Genomic DNA, 25,372 nt, shown 5'->3' with positions numbered 1-25,372 from the left:
AGGTATATGTTAAGGTTTTGACCAACAGACCGTTTGAAATCTCTGTTGTTGAAGACCATCCATCTTTAATGCAATACAGAGTGCGCTTTTGGTCAGACAAGCATTCCATCTAATCATTAGCAAGAGGCTATCTCAAAACTCTGTTCCTTATTCAATTGCTTTACTCTGTATTTTTTGTGCTTGACGCCTCCTGAGTATTGCTGCTTTACGTTGCTTCTGAGGGGGTGAACTGTTCACTTCATTATGTGACCTCCTAATTTTCCCTTTAACTTTTTCCAATCCAAAAAAAGATGCAATCGGAAAGCCTGTATCTGAGACATATATGACCAATTATACCTTCTCTCTCAGACGTCAGCCAGTACCTACTCCATTATGGATGCTTGTTGCAACTGCTTACTCCATCCAGGGACAGTGGCAGCAGTCTGACCCCGTCAGCTGCATTCACATTTTCACAGTTTTAGTTACACAAGGGCCCACACTCCGTGATTTGAAAGTAAAATGTTAGGCTGCCTCAAATTGCATGCTCTGAGTCTGCCATAAGTCATAGCCCTTGAAAACTAACATTGGCATAGGCAACAGGTCTTGCCTATGACAGCTATTGGCTTTGGAAGTGATTTATAGCCATGCTGTACACAGGGATGGCTCCTACACTAAGGCGAAGGCAGAGGAGCGTCGCCCCACTGCCCTGAGCAGTGGAAAAGGGAAAAAGAAAATGATAATAACGAGGTTATTATCATTTTATTTTTTGTTGCAGTAGAGCTGGGTTAGGGTGGGGTGTTTTGGTGGCTCATGGAGGAGGAGTGGACTGTGCAGAGTAGGTGCACATGGCTGCTTGGCTCTGTGTTTTGGCCCGGCCAGACCGTCATGCGTACTTTGCATTTTCCCCACCAGGCTGCATTACACTGCCCGGTGGAGAGCATTCCCAGGCCCCCAGTCTCCATCTGAGTACTGATCCACGGCGCTCAGACCAATCACAATTCTGCATTGCAGTGTTATGCTTGACTTAGGGGAGCCTGTGCGATTCCGGACTCCAGCAACAATGGAGGAAAGATGACCGCGGCTTTAACCCGCAAGGACATACCAGAGCCGCTTGAATAGATGTCAGAACATGAACAATACTTTCTTGCCATTCAGCAAGCTCTTTAGAATAGTCAGGTAGCCCCAAAGCAGGAGATTCGCAAAGATTTTCATTAGAGCGTTCATGAATCTGAAGGGTGTGGCTCACGGTCCTCCTCCAGGAACACAGTGATTACAAATAGCCATGTGCTTATTTCTCTGCCACACTCGACAATGTCGCCAATGCATTGCCAAGTTGTCTTTGAGCTATCTGCGGCTGCAGCAGGATCATTGCAACAAGCAGAAAATCTGATAATGGAGCACACTGATCATTTGTATATCTCCCATTTTGTGGATTTGATTCTAAATAAAACATGCACACAGAACCTCATGAATGCCAGGTTGAGACATCATGAGCTATGTCCGTTTAACCCTCCTGTGCACATACAGAGATGTAATGTTTTGAACCCAGCAACACTCCTACCTCATGTCGAGAGTGCACACCAACAGTTTGATGATCATGATTGTATTTATAGGACAGAGGAACAGACAAAAGGTAGGACACACCATTTCAAGATGCTGAGGGGGAACTGTGGGTGGTTGGTTCGCGTCCGAGAATAGAGGATGGCACTACCTCCGCAGCATATGCAGTAACAACGTTGCACACTGTGGTTGAAAGTTGAAGAGTAATGGCACAATTAGAGCAAGCTGCCGAGATTGTTGCCTTAACTAGAACATGTGAGCTGGCTACAGGAAAAAACGGTTAACATTTATTCAGGCAGTCCGTATGCTTTCAGTGTTGCCCGTATTTTCGGCAGATTGAGGAAAGAAAGGGGCTTTATCACATCTCAAGGACAAAAATACAGCATGGTGTGCTCATAACCAGATTGTTGAATTCCTTAGCTCTTCCGGCAAAGTTAGTGATTGATAAATGCAATGCACACAAGAAAATAACTGCTAGTGGGTCAGGGAAATGCTTCTGCAGACAAGGTAGCTAAAGAAACAGCAAGAGACTCTTCTAGCCTTTATGACACAGGTACCAATGGAATATGTGCTATGGCTATAACATCGGAAGGTATACGAGACATGAAAAGAATGCTACTGAGGAAGAACAAAAACAATGGTCTGTGACTGGCACACATTTAAATAGGTGCTGGAGGGACAAGACCGGAACACGGTACATGCTGCCGGATAAATATCTCTACCCAATGTCTGACAATGCATGGCCCCACACATGTTGGTAGGGATGGAGTAATAAAAAGCATGAACATGTTTAGGGTCAACAAAAACATCAGAAGATATGCTACATTCATTTTCCACAGTTTGTAAGGTGTGGGCACAGCATAAAGTTGGGAAAACAGCTCCAGATGAGAGGTGTGGCGTAGCAGCCAGGGCGGCTGGCTCCGAAGTATGTGGCTCACGGTTTGATCCCCGGCATTGGCGGAAGCTCAGCCCAGCACCACTTGACTCTGGGCAATAGCTTGCTTAATCTCCCCTACAACCCCCAGGTCCTTGAGTACTTATGGGTGACTAGTTCGCACTTTACAAATACCTGGTTATTTAGTACCTAGAGTACATTTTGTATATCCAACAATGCCTTTTGAAGCTCTTCAGATTGACGATATTTGTTAGTGGGAGGCATTTCAATGTACATATGTACTGATGGTGGTCTGTATGTACTCCAAGTGGGTAGAGGGGTACCCAGTGAAAAGTGCTTGATGAAAGAACTTATTCCGAGATTCGGCATCCCAAAGGTTCTTTGGTCTGACAATGGAAGTTACTTCTCTAACAAACTGATGGAGCTAGTCTGTAAGGCTCTGGGGGTAAATCAGAAGTTCCACTGTGCCTATCACCCAGAAGCAGTGGATGCGCTGGAAAGGAAGAATGGTGTGCTTAAAAATAAGATTGCAAAAATATGTTCAGAAACAAAATTGACATAGATGGACGCTTTGATGATTGCTTTGATGAGCATGAGAAATACCTTGATGCAAAAACAAAGCTGAGCACCCATGAGATAGTGACAGGATGGCCAATGGCAGCCTGGGTGGGTTCCTGAAAAGAAACTGACAATAGTCTCTCATCAATTCATTTGACATGGCACTTGTTTTGCCTTGACTAAATGTGCTTCTTCTATTAACTAGCAGGTGAAGGAGGGTTTGCCAGAACCCCTGCAAGGTAGTGGGCATCACTTCAAGCCCGGCGACTGGGTCCTAATCTGCAACTTCCAGAGGTCCAACTGTTAACAGCCTGGGTAGAAGGGCCCTAGGATGATGTTGGTGCATTTAAATGCTGTCTGTGTCACCAGCAAAAAGAACTGGATTAACAAGTCCCATCTGAAGAGGGCACCACTGCAAGCGGCACCATCACCATCCACCACGACCACAGTGGAAGAATCTCAACAACACCCCCAGCCGCTGAACACCCAGACAGCACTGTACAACCTGCGATCACAACAGAAGAACTAAGATTGAGAGACCTGGATGAAATACTCGAGGCGTTTACAGGGCAGCTAACAGATCCACTAACTGTTGTCCTCTCTGAGCCTGGACCAGTGACTGTTTACTCATGTAACGGGCAGGTCCATACTTAAGAGCACAGCTACACACGCAGGCTTAAGGAGATTAGAGATTGAAAAAGACAATGAACAGGTACTCAGCCAAATAGTGAGTTCATTTGGGATCAACCCATCCCAGAGTACATGTATAGATATACCAGATTCAGAGTGAAAATTGCAAAAGTGCCCCTTGATGATCCAGTGTGGTATCAACGCTGAGAACTGAATGGTCACAGAGATCCTACATGAAAAGTCACACTCGTACTGGTACAGATTCCAGTAAAGGGACACACTTGTCTCTAGGTCGCTGGTGGCTTGCGATGAATAGCGGAATTCCTAGACGTTTGTATTACACCCAAAGGTCAAGTTTGTGTCACCTCGGGCAATTTCTGCCAAAAGCTTAAAATGAAACATGAAATAGAGCCAAGGACAAAGACTGTTTTAGCCACAAAGGGAGAATTGAATAGGAGAATGGGGAAAAGGGCGATGTGTATTCAATTTGCTTTTGTTTTGATAACTATATTAGCTATCATTGCTATTTACATTTATGAGAGCCCCGAGACTAGCGAAAAGGGTACTGATTGGCAAGAACATCACCCAAAGGAATATCATGGCAATGTAGCCATACAAACCAAGAATGCATATTATAGAGAAATTAATGTGTCAGACTGTTGGATATGTTTGAAACTGCCAGCCACAGCTGAAAAGGGAATTCCCTATTTACATCTGCTTTTGTCATATGATGATTCATGCATTATTGTATATGCAATGGTTATCACCTGGGCCGCGAGAAGGAACAAGTTGACTTGCAAAAGAGATTTAGAACACAGATAATTTAGCCAGCGTGTAAGGTTAATTCACAGAGGCCACTAGAAGATGTGGAGCGAGACCCAGACTATGCGTCCTTCCTAAACTTTACCACCATGTCTAGAAAATCTAGGGACTTTCTTCTGTGACAGAATGCGTCAAGGATAAAAGACACATACGTTCCATATCTGAGGTTGTCAGCTAACACTACAGGAATGCTTTGCATACATCAAAAAGGAATACGAACAAAGGTTGGATATAGTGAGTGTAACATTACACTTGCACTCTCCAATGCTTCCTTGCTTAGCATACCTTTGAATGAGAGGAAACATATTAAATAAGTGGATTACGGACTTAAATCTGGCTACCCCCTGATTGGGCAGGTTCTTTTCATCTTGGGAAAGTATTTCCCCATATCCAGCATCATCCCAAAGAGCATGTCCAAAATATAAACTACATACCAGTCTGGCAAGAGGGAAAAGGGAAATGAGCCAGACAGATACTTAGGCCTAACACTACATCCACTGCCTCCTAAGCAAACTTTTTTTCCAGCAAGAGTAGCTATTCATTCTAGGAGAGTGTGACAGTTGGGTCGTCCATTAGAGGCCACAATAAATGAGTCGACCAGTGAGCAGGCTAATATTACAGTGGAAATGGTAGCGATGACAAAAGTTGCTCTTCAAAATTGTATGATTTTAGACATGCTTCTTGCTGAAAGGAAAGAAGTCTGTAAAATGATTCAAATGGAGTGCTGCACGTTCATACTGGACAATGCCCCAAATGTTTATAAGGCTATAGAAAATGTGCATGACATTAGGGTTCAAGCGGACGAGCGATCACTAATGGACGACATTTCCTCACTGTTTAGATCCTCGGTTTGGTCTATTTCACAATGGATAATAATAGTGAATGCAGGCCTATTATTACTTTCCTGTGTGTGCAGTGTCTTCCTGCTTTGATGAACACCTGTTTTACATCTCTTTGTGCCTCCCTACGGCCCAAGTCAATTAATATTGCCACAACCAATTCCATGATAATACAAAATACTGTCATTAAACTTCTGTGTAATATAGCGATAGATTACATGTTTTGAACAAAGGTACAAATAACGGAATGTGACAGGAGGGGAAAAGGGATGCGAAGAGATGAACCGTTGTTCAAAACATAAGAAGCATAATACAAAATGGAGTTTCTATTGCTATATAACACGCACATGTTTTCCCTGAAGGAAAGGATTATTTGGAGTAAACGTGAAACTCTTCTAACTTGCGCATTCAATATAAAATGCAGGTGTGGGAACACAGGCATATAAAAGCTGCCTTATCTTAGCTATGTACCATCTGAAACCTTGAACCACAATATGAGCTGAGAATAATAATTGGTTGTTTATCATATATGTTCTGTCAAGATGCTCAAGTGCCAGAAAGTGCTTTTAAGGTTGATGAAGGTGAAATGAGTTTATAATTAACCTTTGCAAGTATTTAACTGTAGGAAAGTAGGATCTGCTTTTATGGTTACCCCCACTTTTTGCCTAGCGCTATGCTGTCTCTGACTAGTCTGACTGAAATCCTGCTTATCAGGACCCCAGTCTCTCTGCTTTCGCCCCTAAATTGGACACTGGTGTACAAAGTACTTACCATAACAATCTGGGATGTACCGCTTATCAGTCCCTAGTATATGGTACTCAGGGCATAGGTCCCCCATGGGCTGAAGCATGCATTATTCCACCCATGGGAGATCACTCCATTTGTAACTACAGGCCTGCCATTGCAGCCAGTGTAAGCTGGTGCTAGCAACACTTACGACATATATAGGTTTCCCTATATCTAAGGTCACTGCACTTAGAACCAAGCACCCTGCCTTCAGGATTGGAAAGGCCTGCTGAAGCAGTAGGGGTGGCTTATAGGTTTTAAGTGTGTGGGTGCCCCTGCATGAGCAGGACACCCCTACAATCTATGAAGTCCATTCTCCTGTCACAGGGAGGTATGACCACCTCCCGACTGGGTTTAGTGTATTGGGGCTGGGTAGGAGTGCTTGCCAGCACCACTCAGTCTGAACTGAACTATGCGTGAAGGGCACATTTGGTGCAAACCAGCTGAGGGAGCTGTTGGCTCCCGCTCTGGCGCGAAACTGGACAAAGGACATGTGAGTATCCTCCCCACTGTCCAACCCCTCCCCTATGAGGGAACCCTGAATTGCCCCAACCCTTTTCTTAGGATACGTAAGGGCTTACCTGAGGGTGGGTCCCTAGGTTCGTCATGGGACACTATTCAATTCAGACACCACTTCAACTTTGACCGTATGTGCACTCTGGACTTTGCTGGACTTTGCTCTGGTCATCAAGGCTGCAGCTGGGAAGACTCCTACTGCTCCTGATCCCTTCGCCCTGCTCGACTGCTGAAAAATCCGTGCCTGTGCTCCATACAGGAAACCTTCCAAGGCCTGTAGGCATCCAAGACACCTGAAGGAATCTCCCTTGAAGTGAAGGAGCCACTTCCCTGCATCTGCAGGCACCGCAACTAAGCTGACAGGGCTGCTCATCCTGGGCGCCCATGGACTCCGAAAGGTTCAGCAACACAAGTGGTGGTTCTTCACATCCCTTGAGGCCTGCCTTGTCCTCTCACAAAGTTTGAGGCCAGTATCCCTCGTCGGAGCTGCAGGAAATGAACCCCTGTGCACAGCGTCGACTTGCCTTTGCAAAGGCTTGTTGACATACATCAAGATCTTCGGGCTCCAAGTAGCCCCAACCTCAAGCATCTCCAGTGACCAGAATCTTAGGCCCACGGTGCCAGCAAGGCGGTGTGGCCAGTCTCTTTGTTAAGCTGCTCGAGGCCCTCTTGCGACTCCAGTGCCTCCGACCTGTGGGTCCTGTCGAGGGTCACCTTTGAATTCTTTGGGCTCCCCTGATTGCTCGGGGCATGCCCCGGCTCCCCTGCTTGTGGTAAGTCTCCTGGACCTTGCTGGTCCCGACACTGCACCTTCCTCAACTTCCACGTTGGTTGCAGTTGCCAAGGCTTGTTGTTGCTACCGTTGGACACAAACTCAGCAACTCTCGACATCCGACGTGGGGCAGCTCGTATACGTCTCCTGGTTTTCCACAGCATCGCCTGGTCCACACAACTGCAGTTTCAAGGTCACCGTCAGCTCTCCTGCAGCACCGAAATCAGTGGGCATTCATCTTCCGGGCCTCCTGGTCACTCCAGAGTGGAATAGACTCTGTTCCCTCTGCTTGCAGGTTCTTCACATCTTGAATCTACCTTTGGGTTCCACAGGACATTTTCACCTTCTCCAGCAGCGGCATCTTCCATCTTTCTGAAGTCCTCCATTGGGTTCGACAGGAGTTTCCAACGCCATTTCACACCTATGCACCCGGCTTCTCCCTGGTGCAGGTATCCTGGTTCCTAAGGTATCCATGGGTGGGGTGGCTCTCCAACCTCTTCTCTTCCATGGGGTTTCTTCAGGGTCCACTGGGAAGGGTCCTCTTTCATAGATACTCCCCTTGGGTAGTTCTTTGGGTGCCCGCGATTTATAAGTCCTCTGAGTATTGTCTTGACTGGAGTCGTGGTTCGTATACCACTATTTTAGTATATGGTTTGGTCTACCCCTGGGGACCACTGTGTATTCTGTGCTACTTACCTGTTTCTTTTGCAAAGGATATCTTTATTATAAGACACTCACTAACACATACAGATAAATACATATTTTTATAAATACACTGTGTGGTTCTTTTTCACTTAATCTATACCTATAAGATTATGTACTGGTACAACAAGCTGCTTCACACTCCTTCTGGACTAAGGGCCAGATGTGCGGCGCTTGCATTTTGCAACTCGCAAATTTCATTGCTTTGCGACTCGCAATTTGCGACTCGCAAAATGCGAAGTACAACAGTGTCTCAGACACTGTTTGCGCTTCCCAATGGGGTTGCAAATTGCATGCCTCATCAATATTCATGAGGCAAGAGCCTTGAAGTAGGTGGTAAACTGAGAGTATTTTGCGACTGCAAATGCTGTTGCAAAACAATGGTACATGCCATTTGGACTCGCAATTAGGAAGGGGCGTGCCAAGAGCGTTCCTTCCTAATAACGTTAGTACATACCACCACAGTTTTTTGCAGTCGCAAAAGGGTTGAATACACTTTTGCGACTGCTAAAAACGTTCGTACATCAGGCTCTTAGCCTGAAGGCTGCTCTCGACAGCTACCACTTAGAGAGCTTTCTAAGGTTGTCTAAGAACACTAAAATCACCATAAGGGTTGTTTGGGTCAGTGCAAAGTCTCCACTTACATAAGTATAAATCATATACTGAGCCAGCCTCAAGTAACTGTGTAGCCAAAAGTTCTCTACTTAGAGAGTGTAGATGGGCATGGGCCGGTACACGTCCCTCAAATGTTTTTGTTATAAATTCACCTTGCTAACAGGCTTATCACCTTGATTATAATATATACATGGCAGCTTTGCGTAGTCGAATGAGTTGGCGATTTCAATGCAATCCAATGGGTGTCAGAAGGTATAAAAGATGTGGCATAATGTAAGCAAGCTGAAACATTTAAACAGAATGCACTTTGAATGTTCCGCAACAGAGGCTTAAGCAAATAAGTTTAGCTTTTTGATGCACCGTGACTGCGTATTGACCGTGTTATTCTTTACAGATAAGTTTGGCTTTGACATCTTTGGAGAGTCCTAATAACAGAGGAAATGTATATATGTTATTGGCAACATTATGACGCCTGGTACATTTTATGAAAATTTGGAAACTTTCCAAGGATTGCAATGCAGATACCCATTGGGGACCTATAGGGACTTATATATGGGTAGGCAGTAGCTGATACCTCTGAAAAAATTGACTGATGTCCCAACATCCCTTCACTCAGCTCCAGTTCCACATTTATAGGTGTGAGAGGCAATGTGTTTCTAATGCAAAGTTGACATCCTTCGGAGTCATCAATATCATCCTCACTAAGGCTGGACTGCCTGCCATGGCGTCAGAATGCCCTCCCTGTCAGCTGTCATGTTTTCCTGTCCGTCATCGATAACATAGCAACCTTAAGGATGGCAGGATCAACATATGGCTTTATGTGCTAGGATGACACTCCCAGCACACAAAGGACATTGATTTGTGTTTCCATAAAGGAGCCCTGCTGTGGGAGGGGTTTTGTCCTTTGAAAACCAACAAAAACCTCTTACTTTGTAAACAAAATAGATAAATCAAGTATATAGCAGTGTGATGGTTTCACCAATAGTTAAATCACATAAACACAACACCGAGACATACCTATGCTTCTGTTCAGCAAATTGGGAGGAATATTGAGAAAGATCTTCTCTACCATATCAGGCAACACGTGAACCTGGATCTCGCATGCTCCATCATATGCGGTTATAAGTGCAGGTCTAAAATATCAAACAAAGTAGACGATATTACTTGACATCGAAAGCGATGCAGAGTTGATTTTTGAGATGGAGGAAAATGCAATGTAATGGATAACATTTTAAGGAAAGTCCAAACCGATTTAGTTATTGTAAAATGAACATCAACTAGTATTATCTATCGATTCCTAAATGCAGTTTTGTACAAATGACCTTGACAAACCCACATCACAAGTTAAAATTTGTTTACTTTAAATTATTCTTCATAAACATAAGACAGTTACCAAATAACTAATTAAGGGTTCACTTGCACTAATTACAATTCAAATACTCTTCACTACAAATACAAATGAGATGATTCCAAATTGAGACATTTCCACGTGCTACTTTAGTGCCTCAGCAGTCCCACAACAACAAAAGGGCCTTTTCGCCCACAATGCCGTAGGATAGGGGCTCATAAGCCCTGGCCCTTGTCGGACGGGGGAGGGGTGTGGTGGGACTGAGTATCGCCGAACTATCGTCTTGCAACGCTCTGGTGTTGCTTGATCTCCCAATATTTACATCTATAGGACTCTAGTGAAATATTACTATACGAACATGCACCTTGCAATGATAAACCAGAATTCAGGCATCTATAGGACTCTCGTGAGTTACCTCCATCAGATTGAGACATAATCAGAAGATACAAACAAGGAAGATCCGAGGTTGTGAAAACAAACAAAAATAACAAGCATTGCAAAACCAATAGGTCTGGATTTAATGAGATAAGGCATGCAAATAAATACAAGCACACACAAATGGTGTTTAGCATATTATATTCAGACCCATTTTCTTTGCCAATGCTGACAAAGAAGTAGCCAATAATAATTGCTTCCTGTGCCAAATGCAAATAGGGAATAAAGAATTGTAGGTTACAAACAGTGTAATGATTGAGTGTACTTTCGGGTGTAAAATAATTCCTCACTTCGACTGAAGCGCTTTCTGCAAGGAGGGCCACAACACTAAACAGCCAACAGCATGACGTGAGAAGGAAACATAATAGGTTTTGGCTCCACCCAGAAGACTATGTATACATTAAAGAACGAGAAAGTCATGCAGACAGCTGTGTTATCAAGCCAGTCCTAAAAATACAATGGTGAAAGATGCAGTTTGACATTCCTCCAATCTATTTCGCCCAGACTTGAGATCCCAGTGCGCACGGGGCACAGATTCATCTATCTGACTGTGTGCATAAGTGGGATAGTTCCACGTGCACCGAGTAAACAGAAGAAGGCACGCCTCACCCATCAGTTACTATACCGATTCTAGTGGCCAAATGGCAATGGGTTCTGTAAATAAGCCGCTGGCTAAGTTGTGTTCAATTATGAAGCAAACACATCAACAGTATTTCATTTCTTACTTTGACTGTTATGTACCAGCTAGTGGAATGGTGGTACCATGGGTATTTGCACCTTCTGCTCACATCAAAACACATCAATGTAAATGAGAAGATCCGGTGTTGGTTCTAACTACACCTATATATGACATCGAAACATAAAAAGTCTTGCGTCACTGTTTAAGCGACCAGCAATGTTCGGATGTATAGGGCCAGATGTAGAAAGAAAAAGGTCGCTAAAAGTAGTTGCAAACTGCACATCAAACTTTTTGCTACGTGTCTCTGATTTTGCGATAAGATGTGTGTACTAACAGGTCGCACCACAAAATCTTCAGTTGCAAAGGGTCAAAGAACAACCTACCTAATGAATATTGATTACACAGGTCGGTATTTGTGACCTCATGTGGTTGTCTATAAATACAGGGATGGTGGCCTGCAAAGACTTGATGACCACTAAAGGAGCAGCCGGAAACAGTGCTTTTGAAAAAATAAATCATATTTGGGTAACCTTCGGGACGAGGAGGAACGACTGCCTAACTCCCACTGCCCGTTCACCTGACACAGTTCACAAATGGGAAGGTGGCAGGAGGGAACACCTTTTCTTTTGTGAATTACTTACCAGCTCCAATGAGATGTTGGTAACTGACCAGTGGTTTTGCAAACTGTTGATATATGCCATACCGATTTGTATTTAGAAGGGGACCGCCTCAATCACACACTCTCCTTATTGTGATATGGTATGGATCACTAAAACCATTTTGTGAGTCAAAAAAGCCTTTCCAACTCGCAAAATGTGTTAAATACATACATAAAATCCATATTGCAATTACACGTTTTGTGTTCGCAAAATGCTTTTATACATCTGGCTCAAAAAGTCTTCCAAATGCTTCACACTTTGAGCTGTTTTAAAAAGTAAAACACATTAGGACCACTTCTCAAATAAATGTTTTTGGGAAAATTAGACAAACTCTTTAAAACCACGCTCCATAACAAGAAGCAAAAACAACCGACATGGCCACAAGATACAAATATTGTCCTAAATACAAAATACATATCACTAATTCCATAGTAACAGGCTCACAGAATTCTACATTAACAAATTAACATGCATGTTTCACAACTCATATATTTTTTTTTTGCTCGGTGAATGGGCGAGATGGGAGGAAAACCTTTGTGGGGTAGTAATATGCATATTGCATTACGCTTTTCTTTCGAGGCGTGCCACTGGTCTATAGGCTTACCATAGCATTTAAATGTACTGACTCTGATGACAATGCCGTTTCCATTCTGTGAGGGGACATCCTGTTTTTCTTTGAAAGTATGAAAGGGCACAAATATCTCTTGTTTGGTACCATTCTCTCTCCGCCTACGAGGACATGTGTAGCCACAACCTCGTGCTCTGCTCTAACTACCTCTGGGTATTTTTAAACATAGAGATATTTGATTTAGTTGTTATATGTTCTTTAATGTATTTATTCCAATTATTAATAGAGCAGATACAACACAGAAGGATTTTAAAGTGCTTGACAAAGAATAATAATACATTTGCGAGTTGACATTCATATATATATATATATATATATTACCTACTGGCAGTCGCCAGTAGGTAGTTATAGTTAGGACCTATTTTCCATAGGAAATCCGCAACATTCTATTTGGAATAACGTTGGCGCCGATTGACGAATCTTCGCAAAATTATCCAAACTTTTGGCCAGCTCCGGTCCGCTCCGATCCTGAAAATTTCACGGTGATTCGTCAAGCGGGGGCCGAGAAAAAAGGGGGTTCCCAAAACGCATTTTCCCCATGCATTTCTCATAGGACCTGTTGACGCAGCTACAACCCCGAACTGCTGAACGGAATTACACCAAATTTGGCAAATTGGTAGTCCTCAGTTCAGACTCGTGCCTTTTGCTTAAATGGTGTAAATCCGTTCAGTAGTTCCTGAGAAAATTAGAGTTAAAAAGATAGATATATCTGGGCGGAGCCTAACCACACATCTCATCGTGAGATCTGATTGGCTGTCAGTACTTCATCTAAGAAGTGTTGGCAGCCATCTTGGGACCAATATACATGATAGCACCTCATTAAAAAGCATTGCAGTTAATAGAAGGTTTTAAGACTTTAGTTATATTATAAATCATTTGTTGATGGCACCATACTCATTTTAGGAATTGTGGTGTGTTCTAAGGTGATTTTACCATGTGAAAAAGCCTTCTGCTGTGATATCATGAATCATGTTTGAGAGAAAACTATTTTCTCATGCTTTTCCCACAGAGGTTTGGAAGGTGATCTATAAGCTAAACTGAGAGCATATTTTCTGTAAATTCACATTATCTTTCTCAGTCATGTGAGAATGAAGTCTGACATTCTCAGTAAAACATGTACATCCAACAAGGGCAGAGACAGTCAGTTGATTCCTTTGTGTTCTACTGCAGCTTCCTAGAGTGTTCTAAAGAACAACTAGAGCGCTAACAGTCCTACTTATGAAAAACGTATTCCACACCTGAAGCCATCTTGATTGGAATAAAGTGGTAACTCTTAAAACATCTAATTTAAAAAGGAACAAAATGAGGGGGTTCATTTTGCCATATAAAGTATGATTAGTGCTGCAGAAAGAAAAATTAGGGCACATTTTGAGTGACTTCTCAAAACCTCTTCTATTTCATAAAAAAATTCTGACATGCAGACTAAAACATGCACTTTCAATACCAGCAGCAGACTTCCCTGGTGAGCAGTAGCTTTACTACAGTGATCTAATGAGCAACTAGAGTGCTAACATTCTGAATTTATGGCAAATGTGTGACACATCTGAATGTCTTCTTGATGGAATCAAAGTAAAAAACTGAAAGTAATTCCTACTGAGGAGACTGTAGTAAATGAGGAAATTAGGGAACGTCATAACAAATAAGTCTCCCAAGAGACAATGAATCGGTTCGAGGCCCTCTCTAGCCTGGCAGACTGTGATTGATGGCTAAAGTCTCCCCAGGATCGAGGGGGGCGAATAGGTTCATTTAGTCCCAAGGATGATACTCGTGAGATGCGTTTGGAAGTTCCCGGAGCTGTTCCTGTAATCACAGGACAACCCACTATAATCGGATCTGCTATTGGCGGGATTGTACCCCCCTACCTTTCCGTACCTCTGGACCATAGCGCTGTAGACCTCAGGTTGACAGATCCCCCAGTCCAATTAGATCCCATAGGTGCTCAAATCATGCCAGATTCGGATATGCACGTGGGGGCCCCCTCCGAATTGCATTTAATAGATAACAAAATCTTAAATCTAGTTTCATGGAATGTGGCGGGTCTGCAAAGAAAGTTGGACCTACCTGAATGGAATCTCTTCATCGATCAATTCGATGTATGTTTATTCCAAGAAACATGGAGTATATCCCCACTACATAAATCAGGATACTCCACTTTTTTCATACCAGCTCAGAGTAGCGGAAGGGGTAGACCAGCCGGGGGTCTACACGTATGGATCAAGAATGCCCTGAACTGGAAAGTAACTACTTATGACTCCGGGTGTTGCGACATCCAACATATTTCATTTGAGGGGGTAAACAGCAGGATCGATCTATTTAATGTTTACGCAAGATGGAACACAGGGGATTCAAATTAAAGTACTATATCTATCTTAGATCAGGCATTAGCTATCTGCCCCCCCTCCTCTAAAATTATAGTGGGAGGGGATCTTAATTGTACTTTTGAACCACTGGAAGGTGATGATCCCCTGGGTATTGAGGAGGTGGACTCTAGATGGTCAATTCCGACCTTGTCCTTGGCCCCAATCAAAAAATGGTCATCAAAGGTTATACAGATTAATTCCCTAACTGTGGAATATAACCTTAGAGCTCTCAATGGTAGGACTCTCTCTGACTTTGACGGTGCGATGACCTTCAATAGGTTAAGCAGCCCGTCAAGAATTGATTACATCTTATTAGATGTGACACTGTGGAGTGATTTAGTAGATATGGTGGTGACTCCTTCACAGGACAGTGATCACAATCCTTTATGCATGACGATAAGATGGGGGCAGCGGAATAACATCCGGAGGTTATCATACCTGAGGTCCACTAAGGAGGTGACACCATTCCAGGGAAACCGAAGACTGAAATGGGAGAAGGTTAAATCACAGGTTCACAACTTGGTAAAGATTAGGGCGCATGTTGAAGACCTGAGTACAGAATTGGTGGTGCTTGATCAGGATCTAGCGTCCGTTCAGGGCACGCTTTTCGTTCAGGCGTACAATAACTTAACAGTGAAAGTAGGGGAATTTTTCTTAATTGGAAATAATAAGGGCAAGAGAGGTGGTAGGGAAAACAACACAGCTATAACAAGTAACCCTTGGTACTCGGCCCATTGTAAGGATAAAAGAAATGAGATCAGAATCGCCCTGCGTAAAAAGAATCAATCCCTGGTTAGTGTAGCCAGGAAAGAATATGCAAGGGCTTTGGAGCAAGCAAAACGAGAGTGGGAAGAACAACGCTGGCAAGACCTCAAGACAGCTTCTAAAAGAAAGAATTCATCACTGTTTTGGGATCTGATTAACAAAGCTAGGTTGACTAGTTCTCGACCTTTAGATAGTCATATAACAGGCCAGCAATGGCAATCCCATTTTTCCACCTTGTATGGAGGGTCAGAAATGTCCCTCTCTCCTCCTGATCATGTCCTTAGCGTCCCTCCCATGCTCCCGGTTAGGGAACCCTTTTTGCCCTCTGAGGTGGTGCTAGCCATCAGACATCTCACCCCAAAGAAAGCAGCCGGCCCAGATGGGATCCCTGGAGACCTCCTTATGGAGGACCCAGAGCTATGGGCCAAACTCATTGCAAACATAATGAACCTCATTTCTCACGGATACCCCGTTCCAGACTCGTGGAAGGGAGCGGAGGTAATCATGGTCTTTAAAAAGGGTGCCAGAGACGACCCTGCCAACTATAGACCAATCAGTTTGATTGATGTGTTACAGAAGGTGGTTGGCAGGGTAATTATATCGAGGGTTGGCACCTGGATGGAAGAGATGCATGTTTTGTCCCATTTGCAAGCGGGGTTCCGCCAAAAGGTGGGTACGATGGACCAGGTCTTTCGCTTCTTTGCGATCTATTGGAAGTCGGTTACCATTAACAAAGGTAGCTTATACCTGGCTTTCATAGATCTCAGGATGGCCTTCGACCTGGTCCCTCGTGAGAGGCTGTGGGAAGTTTTGGAGAACATGGGGTTCCCCGGACCCCTTTTGAGTTTAATTGTGCATCTCCATGAGGGGAACTATGCCAGAATCAGGTGGGGTACTCAAGGTCAATTAACTGAGAAGATACCCGTGAAGAGGGGTGTACGCCAGGGATGCGTTATGGCTCCAACGCTGTTCTCTCTCTTTGTGAACGGAGTGGTGGATTATCTGAGAGGTGAACCAGCTGATGCTCCATCCCTGGCAGGTGAAAAAATCCCCACACTCCTCTTCACGGATGATACCATCTTGATCTCTAAGTCCCCGTCTGGCCTACAAAAACTGTTGAATCGTTTTAGCACATTTTGCACTGATAGAGGTCTCACCATCAACATTCTAAAAACTAAGCTCATGGGCTTAGCTCCATCACCCAGATTTAGAAACAATTTTTTACTTAATGGGGAGCCCTTGGAGCTGGTAGACTCCTATGACTATCTGGGTATTAGGGTTAATAATCGTATGAGCTGGAAGGACCACTTGGCTAAAATGATGTTAAATTATAAAAGAGCTTCTGGGGCAGTTATGAGAGAACACCGGAAATCTAAGAGCAAGCCCTTATCACCGCTCCTAACTATTTATGAGGGCCAAGTTCTCCCATCCGCCCTATATGGCTCAGAACTATGGGGGTTTGAAAATACTATAGAGTTGGACAGAGCTGAAAATAAGTTTTTGAGAGATGCGGTAGCCCTCCCAGTCTCTACCCCGTTAATTCCTCTCCGGGCAGATATGGGCAGGCGCCCTCTCAAGGATTTAGTGCGCTTGCGCCCGTTACTTTTGTGGGTTCGCTTGCGAAGGACAAGGGAGCTTCAGGATTATGCCGCCGCCCTAGACGAATTAATCCAGCTTAATTCCAATAATAGGATTAAATGGCTGAGCAACCTGAAGCGGTTGGTAGTTCTCTTGGGTTTGAGCGACTCCTGGGAAAGCCAATCACCTCCTCCCAAGCTGGTGATTAAACAGCTATATTGGGATCTAGTCCAGCAAGAGACCCTCTCTAGTAGTTTTGGGGGTCCCCTTACTGAGCGATTCTTGTCCTTCAAATGGATTAGGAGTTTCGAACCACTCTTGGACTATATCGAGTTGCCCTTGGATAGAGCACTTTACTTGAAGGTTAGGTTCGGGATCCTCCCAGTAAACGATTTCACTTCGGGGTGGAAAAAGCATGATGGCCAAGAGAATTCATGTCCAGGCTGTGCAGCCCCTACGGAGTCCGTGGCACATCTTTTCTTTGCTTGCCCAGCCTATAGGATTGCCAGGAGGATTTGGTTAAAGCCGCTATGCAGGGGTTTGGGCCTTAGATGTCATAAAACGGCCCTGCGGATACTCAGCACTGATACTTCCTCTATTGCTATGGTCTGTGGAGTTGCAAAATTTCTGGGCAGTGCTTGGCGATCCCGTATGAGGTGTTGTAAAACCTACTCTTGCCCACCTATTAGTTAAAAGTTCTTGGTTAGGATTTCTATCATGTCTGATATGTGACTTGTGTTTATCCTTACCAGGGTATTGGTAAAATGTCGCTTCTATTTTTATGTTTGGTATTTTATATATTGTACTGTGCTGTTATATTGCTCTTTTATGATGAAATTTCATCGAATAAAGAATTGATTGATAAAAAAAAAAAAATAAAATAAGTCTCCCAAAATGTCCACCAGAGACAAAAGAGCCCAAATGTAGCACAAATATCACCCAGATGTAGCCCAAGTATAGCCCAATGACAGAATGTTCCAGAGTGTTCTAACGAACAACTAGAGCGCTAACAGTCTAGCTTATGACAAAAGTATGGCACACCTGAAGCCATCTTGATTGGAATAAAGTGGTAACTCTTAAAACATCTAATTTAAAAAGGAACAAAATGAGGGGGTTCATTTTGCCATATAATATATGATTAGTGCTGCAGAAAGAAAAACTTAGGGCACATTTTGAGTGACTTCTCATATCCTCTTCTATTTCATTAAAAAATTCTGACAAGCAGACTGAAACATGCACTTTCAATACCAGCAGCAGACTTTCCTGGTGAGCAGTAGCTTTACTACAGTGATCTAATGAGCAACTAGAGTGCTAACATTCTGAATTTATAGCAAATGTGTGACACATCTGAATGCCTTCTTGATGGAATCAAAGTAAAAAACTGAAAGTATTTCCTACTGAGGAGACTGTAGTAAATGAGGAAATTAGGAAACGTCATAACAAATAAGTCTCCCAAAATGTCCACCAGAGACAAAAGAGCCCAAATGTAGCACAAATATCACCCAGATTTAGCCCAAGTATAGCCCAATGACAGAATGTCCCTGAGTGTTCTTAAGAACAACTAGAGCGCTTACTGTCTTACTTATGACAAAAGTATGGCACACCTGAAGCCATCTTGATTGGAATAAACTGGTAACACTTAAAATATTTAATTTAAAAAGGAACACAATGAGGGGGTTCATTTTGCCATAGAAATTATGATTAGTGCTGCAGAAAGAAAAATTAGGGCACATTTTGACTTCTCAAACCCTCTTCTATTTCATAAAAAAATTCTGACATGCAGACTGAAACATGCACTTTGAATACCAGCAGCAGACTTCCCTGGTGAGCAGTAGCTTTACTACAGTGATCTAATGAGCAACAAGAGTGCTAACATTCAGAATTTATGGCAAATGTGTGACACATCTGAATGCCTTCTTGATGGAATCAAAGTAAAAAACTGAAAGGATTTCCTACTGAGGAGACTGTAGTAAATGAGGAAATTAGGAAACGTCATAACAAATAAGTCTCCCAAAATGTCCACCAGAGACAAAAGAGCCCAAATGTAGCACAAATATCACCCAGATTTAGCCCAAGTATAGCCCAATGACAGAATGTCCCTGAGTGTTCTTAAGAACAACTAGAGCGCTTACTGTCTTACTTATGACAAAAGTATGGCACACCTGAAGCCATCTTGATTGGAATAAACTGGTAACACTTAAAATATTTAATTTAAAAAGGAACACAATGAGGGGGTTCATTTTGCCATAGAAATTATGATTAGTGCTGCAGAAAGAAAAATTAGGGCACATTTTGACTTCTCAAATCCTCTTCTATTTCATAAAAAAATTCTGACATGCAGACTGAAACATGCACTTTGAATACCAGCAGCAGACTTCCCTGGTGAGCAGTAGCTTTACTACAGTGATCTAATGAGCAACAAGAGTGCTAACATTCAGAATTTATGGCAAATGTGTGACACATCTGAATGCCTTCTTGATGGAACCAAAGTAAAAAACTGAAAGGATTTCCTACTGAGGAGACTGCAGTAAATGAGGAAATTAGGAAACTTCATATCAAATAAATCTCCCAAGATGGCCACCAGAGACAAAAGAGCCCAAATGTAGCCCAAATATCACCCAGATTTAGCCCAAGTATAGCCCAATGACAGAATGTCCCTGAGTGTTCTTAAGAACAACTAGAGCGCTTACTGTCTTACTTATGACAAAAGTATGGCACACCTGAAGCCATCTTGATTGGAATAAACTGGTAACACTTAAAATATTTAATTTAAAAAGGAACACAATGAGGGGGTTCATTTTGCCATAGAAATTATGATTAGTGCTGAAGAAAGAAAAATTAGGGCACATTTTGAGTGACTTCTCAAATCCTCTTCAATTTCATTAAAAAATTCTGATATGCAGACTGAGACATGCACTTTTAATACCAGCAGCAGACTTCCGTGGTGAGCAGTAGCTTTACTACAGTGATCTAATGAGCAACTAGAGTGCTAACATTCACAATTTATGGCAAATGTGTGACATATCTGAATACCTTCTTGATGGAATCAAAGTAAAAAACTGAAAGCATTTCCTACTGAGGAGACTGCAGTAAATGAGGAAATTAGGAAACTTCATAACAAATAAATCTCCCAAGATGGCCACCAGAGACAAAAGAGCCCAAATGCAGCACAGATATCACCCAGATGTAGCCCACATGTAGCCCAATGATAGAAGTGTGCAAAACACTTATTTTTTGTGTATTTGCAGTTTAATATAGTGCAGACTTGTCAGGTATTGGAGTGCTTTACATGAGCATTGGTTACATCACACAAGATCAAATTCATTTCGTTGTAGACATGGGGAGATTAAGTGATGTGACCAGAATCACAGAATGTTGAGCTGAAGCAGAAACTCCAACCTGGTTCCCCAGTTGCAAAGTCTGCAGCCCTGGATGTAACACCACATCCTCTCCCCTAAGTGCAACATTTAATCAAGTGGTCAACTGGATAAAAAAACATAAAGATTACATATAATTTAAAAGTTCTTTGTCGCTATTTGAAAACTCAGAAAATATGTCCTCATTTTAGTTTTATAGAGCACTAACCATAATTGTGATGCAAATAAGATCCTCTCATATATGTAATTTCTAAAGGAAATGCTCTAGGTATTACAGTTTTGATTACATCAAGATGACGTCAGGCGTTCCACACTTTTGTAATAAATATAGAATGTTAGCAATCTAGTTGTTCATTGGGATACTGTTGAGAGGCAGAGGCCAGGGGCAAGGACTCAGAAAATTGAAGGCAGGTAGGAGAGTGCAGAGGAAACAATTTGACCACACTGGGCAGGCAGGAAGGGCAGTGGCAGCACAACAGACTATGGAGGGCAGTGGAAAGGGGGGCAGGGGCAACAAACCAACAATACAGGACTGGCAAGAGAGGTTGTGGCAATATAATAGACCATTGTGGGCAGAAGGAAGAGGCAGTGGTAGTACAACCATACATGCCAACAGACCTATTTCAGCCAGGAAACGTCAAATGTTTTTAAGCTCAAATGGGCTTTATGTGATCTGTCTCCTGTCTACAATCTCCTCTTTTTCAATGTAACTCAAAGGGGAAAATCAATACCCCAGTTTTTTTCAAAATCTCCCTCTTACCAAGTTCAAAATGTTCGCAAGTATGGTACATTGGATCATGGTAGGCAGGAGGAATTGGGGTAGGGACATGGACTCGGATAACAGAGGACAGGAGGGACATGGAGAGGTGCACCAAACTGACCCTACAGGGCAGGCATCAGGGTTTGCAGCAGCACAATACACCACACAGGGCATGCGGGACGGGAGTGCAGCACAACAACCCATAGAAAGCAATAGGGAGGGGACAGGACCATACACATGGACAACAGAGAACAGAGGGGAAAGAGGCAATGGTAGCTAGCTGACCATAATGGACAGACAGGAGAGAAAGCTGTAGCATAACAGACCATAAAGGGCAGGAGGGACGGATCAGGGGCATTATAATGGAACAGACAAGCCAGGAGGGAGGGAATAGGGGTCTGCACATGGAAACAGAGGGCTGGGGGCAAGGGGCAGGGCAGGAGCAGCAAGATGACCATGGAGGTCAGGCAGGATGGGCACTAGAAACAAGACACACCATGGAGAGCAACAGTGAGACTATGATGGCATACACACAGACCATGGAGGGAAGGTGGGAGGGGGTCAGGGGCAGCTAGCTGACCACACAGGGAAGGTGGGAGGGGCCATGGCAGCACAGAAGACCATGCATGGCAAGCGGAGGGTTAGTGGCAGCACAATGGCTATGATGGGCAAGAAGGAGGGTGCAGGGGCATGCACAAAGGACCATGGAGGATAGAAGGGAGTGTCAGGACCTGGGCATAGACAAGAGAGTTCAGGGGAAGGGGCCTCAAAACAGACCGCGTGGGGCAGGCAGGAGGAGCAGTTGCAGCACAACAGACCAGGGAGGGCAGAAGGGTGTGGCAGTAAAATGGACCATGGAGGACAGGAGGAAGGGGATAGGGGCATGGCATGTGGACAGGCAGGGTGGAGGTGGCAGGGACAGGTTACAGTCATCTGACAATGCTAGGCAGGTGGGAGGGGAGTGGCAGCTCAACAGAACACTCAGAGTAGATAGGAGTGGCAGGTCCATGGAACATGGTGGGCAAAAAGGATGGAGCAGGGGCATGCACAAAGACATCGGAGGGCAGGCGGAAGGAGAATAGGGGCATCAAGCTAAGCACAGAGGCTAAGCAGGAGGTCAATGATGGGCCATAGAATTGGGCAATGGAGGGCAGGAGGATTGGACTGGTACATCATGCTAAATGGAGGGCAGTGGCAGCACATCAGACCATGCATGGCAGGAGGGAGGAGGCTAGTCCATCGATTCAGACAACAGAGGATAGGAAGGAGGTGGATGGGGCAGCAAGCTAACTGTTCAGAGTAGGTGGGTATTAGGAACTTTATTGTTTTTAAAATGTGTGTCTGTGCGAACTACTTAAAATATGAACAAGTATGAAGCATAATCTCACTTTTATTCAGGAAGAAGAGGACGTTTGTGACTGTGACTCCGGGCTCACTTGGCAGAAACACCCCCTGACCCTCTACCCCCATCGCAAAATGTAATGCCTGTGAAAAGGGTAGGTGGACGCAGTGTTATATAGAACATAGTCCTGAGAGCACGATTGAAAATGAAAACTAGATATAGTATATGGTATGAACTATGCACCAAAAAGTGTGATATAAAATGAACCGGGCGTGAAATATAATATGCAATACATTGTGCGCAATCACAGATTCATTGGAGAGCGCGAGATAGCACAGGCACTAACTAGCGTTTGCTATGCAATATGCGCCTTGGAGTGTAATATGCACAGGGCAGTGTTGTGTAACCTAACTAGTTTCTAAAGTTGTAATATAAAATATGTGCTGGGGAGTGTAATGTTGCATATGCACTGTGACAAAGATATGGATCCCAGATTGTAACATGTATGGCATAGCGCTGTGCGTTATAACATAGGCATCGAGGAAGGCACGTTAGATGGGGCAATATAACCCGTGCGAAGGCAAGTGTGGCATGACATATTCACGGGGTGGTGTTACAGTGCACATGGGCTAGAGAGTGTCATAGCATACGCACTAGCTGGTGGAATACAACACAGAGGTGTGTGGCACTCGGCGGGCACTGGTGGGTGTAACACAGCATTGGGCTCAGCCAGGAGCACGCTGTGACTCTCAAGTGAGGTTTGTCTCCTTTCCAGAGAGTAAAATAAAAAGTATTACACATCCGGCGGTGGATTTGTGTTTTATTAACCGTGAGGGAGGTTTCTTGCATAGTTTGGTCGAATTTTTGTCGAATCCCCTTTGAATGGCTTGGTGTGCGTGTGTATTAAATGTGCCCGTCAATAGCTACCCATGTTTGTATAAATAAACGATAAGGGTGTCTACTTGGAGAGTACCCACCGGCGGGGGCGCCGGGATTAGGCACGGTAGGGCGTCAGACACGTCAGAGCTTCACTAGCGGTGTAAATACATTCCACATGGATTTATTGTATGCATAGTTGCCTTTTAATGAATATCACGCAAACCGTCATGGTGATAGGTACATACGGTTTGTCCAGCATGTCCTAGGTGTTTCTATAAATATATATTTTTTTTTAAATAATAGAAAACAAAGGCCGGCCCCGGGGGATGGGGTCCCCGGGTCCATAAGTGGCCTGAGGAGGGGGGCAACGCAGCCCCCCTCCTAAAGAATTTCCAAATAAATTTTTTTCAACAAAAAAAAATAGGGTGCAGGCCCTGGGGGATGGGGTCCCAAGGGCCAATAAATTAGAAAAAGAAGGGGGCCACACAGCCCTCCTTCTTAAAAAAACAAAATAAATAAAAGACTGGCATCGCGCCGGAGGCCCCGCCCCCTCCTTGCAGCACTCTGCAAACGCGCCCCCTGGCCAGTTGTAAGTTGGGGAATTAATTCCCCTTCAATACTGAGGGTCCCTGAGGGCCAACTAGCCCAACAGGTATCTCCAGTATGTGCCAGGGAGCTGCGTTGCAGACAGGTGTTCTGAGGCCACGCCCCTTTTTACACCTCTATGCAACGCAGCTCTGTGGCGCTTACTGGAGGTACCTAGTGGACTAGTTTGACTCTAGGAACCCTTAGGATTCAAGGGGACTTAATCTCTCAACTTAAAACGGCCACAGGGCGCGTTTCCACAGTGGTGAAGGGAGGGGACGGGGCCTGAGGTGACGTGTGCAAACACGCCCTGTGGCGCGTTTTAAGTTGGGGAAATAATTCCCTTTCAATCCTGAGGGGCCCTGGGGGCCAACTAGCCCACAAGGTGCTTCCAGTAAGCGCCACTGCTCTGCGTTGCAGAGAGGTGGTGCAGGCTGTGCCCCTTTTTACACCTCTTTGCAATGGCGCTTACTGGACGTACCTAGTGGGCTATTTTGCCCCTAGGGACCCTCAGGATTCAAGGGGACTTAATCTCCCAACTTAAAACGGCCACAGGGCGTGTTTACACAGTGGGGAAGGGAGGGGACGGAGCCTGAGGTGACGTGTGCAAACACGCCCTATGGCGCGTTTTAAGTTGGGGAAATAATTCCCCTTCAATTCTGAGGGCCCCTGGGGGCTAACTAGCCCACCAGGTGCTTCCAGTAAGCGCCACTGAGCTGCGTTGCAGAGAGGTGGTCCAGGCCATGCCACTTTTTACACCTCTCTCCAACGCAGCTCTGTGCCGCTTACTGGAGGTACCTAGTGGTCTAGTTGGACCCTAGGGACCCTCAGGATTCAAGGGGACTTAATCTCCAAACTTAAAACAGCCACAGGGCGTGTTTACACAGTGGGGATGGGAGGCGACGGGGCCTGAGGTGACGTGTGCAAACACGCCCTGTGGCGTGTTTTAAGAGGTAGTTTTAATCTCCTGCCCTATTATATACTAGGGGCTTACAGAGGAGGTCATGCTAATCACAGGGGGACCCCAACGCATAGTGTTCCCTAGTGTATGTAGGTGTTTTCACTGTATTCTGAGTGTCTTTTAACATAGCACTGGCTCTAGGACTGGTTAGTCAGACTCAGTTACCACCAGTACCCGTCTGAAAAAGTTGAGGGTACAAGATGATTTTGCAACAAGGCTTCTTTCTGCTCTTCTGTTTGTTCTTTCTGCACGTTATCCTTCTTTCTGCACTTTTCTCTATCTTTGAGGACTTCTGTTGCTTCTTTCTTTTTTTTCTTTCTGTGCGTTTTTTCTTCTTTCTTC

The 25,372-nt window shown here is 44.2% G+C and overlaps 1 protein-coding gene across 2 annotated transcripts in view; it reads right to left on the bottom strand.

Moving 5' to 3' along the window:
• SHLD2 (shieldin complex subunit 2) overlaps window positions 1-25,372 on the bottom strand; it is an 844,943-nt gene that overhangs the window by 4,641 nt on the left and 814,930 nt on the right. For both annotated transcript variants that reach the window (XM_085607834.1, XM_085607842.1), the window contains one exon: window positions 9,692-9,807. In XM_085607834.1, the coding sequence (XP_085463960.1) occupies window positions 9,692-9,807 (116 nt within the window). The remainder of the gene's footprint in view (window positions 1-9,691; window positions 9,808-25,372) is intronic.

The sequence above is a fragment of the Triturus cristatus genome, chromosome 1_2, assembly GCF_964204655.1.
Source record: "Triturus cristatus chromosome 1_2, aTriCri1.1, whole genome shotgun sequence".
NCBI lineage: Eukaryota > Metazoa > Chordata > Amphibia > Caudata > Salamandridae > Triturus > Triturus cristatus.
Note: the sequence above shows the minus strand (reverse complement) of the source record. Positions and strands in the feature narration are given on the sequence as shown.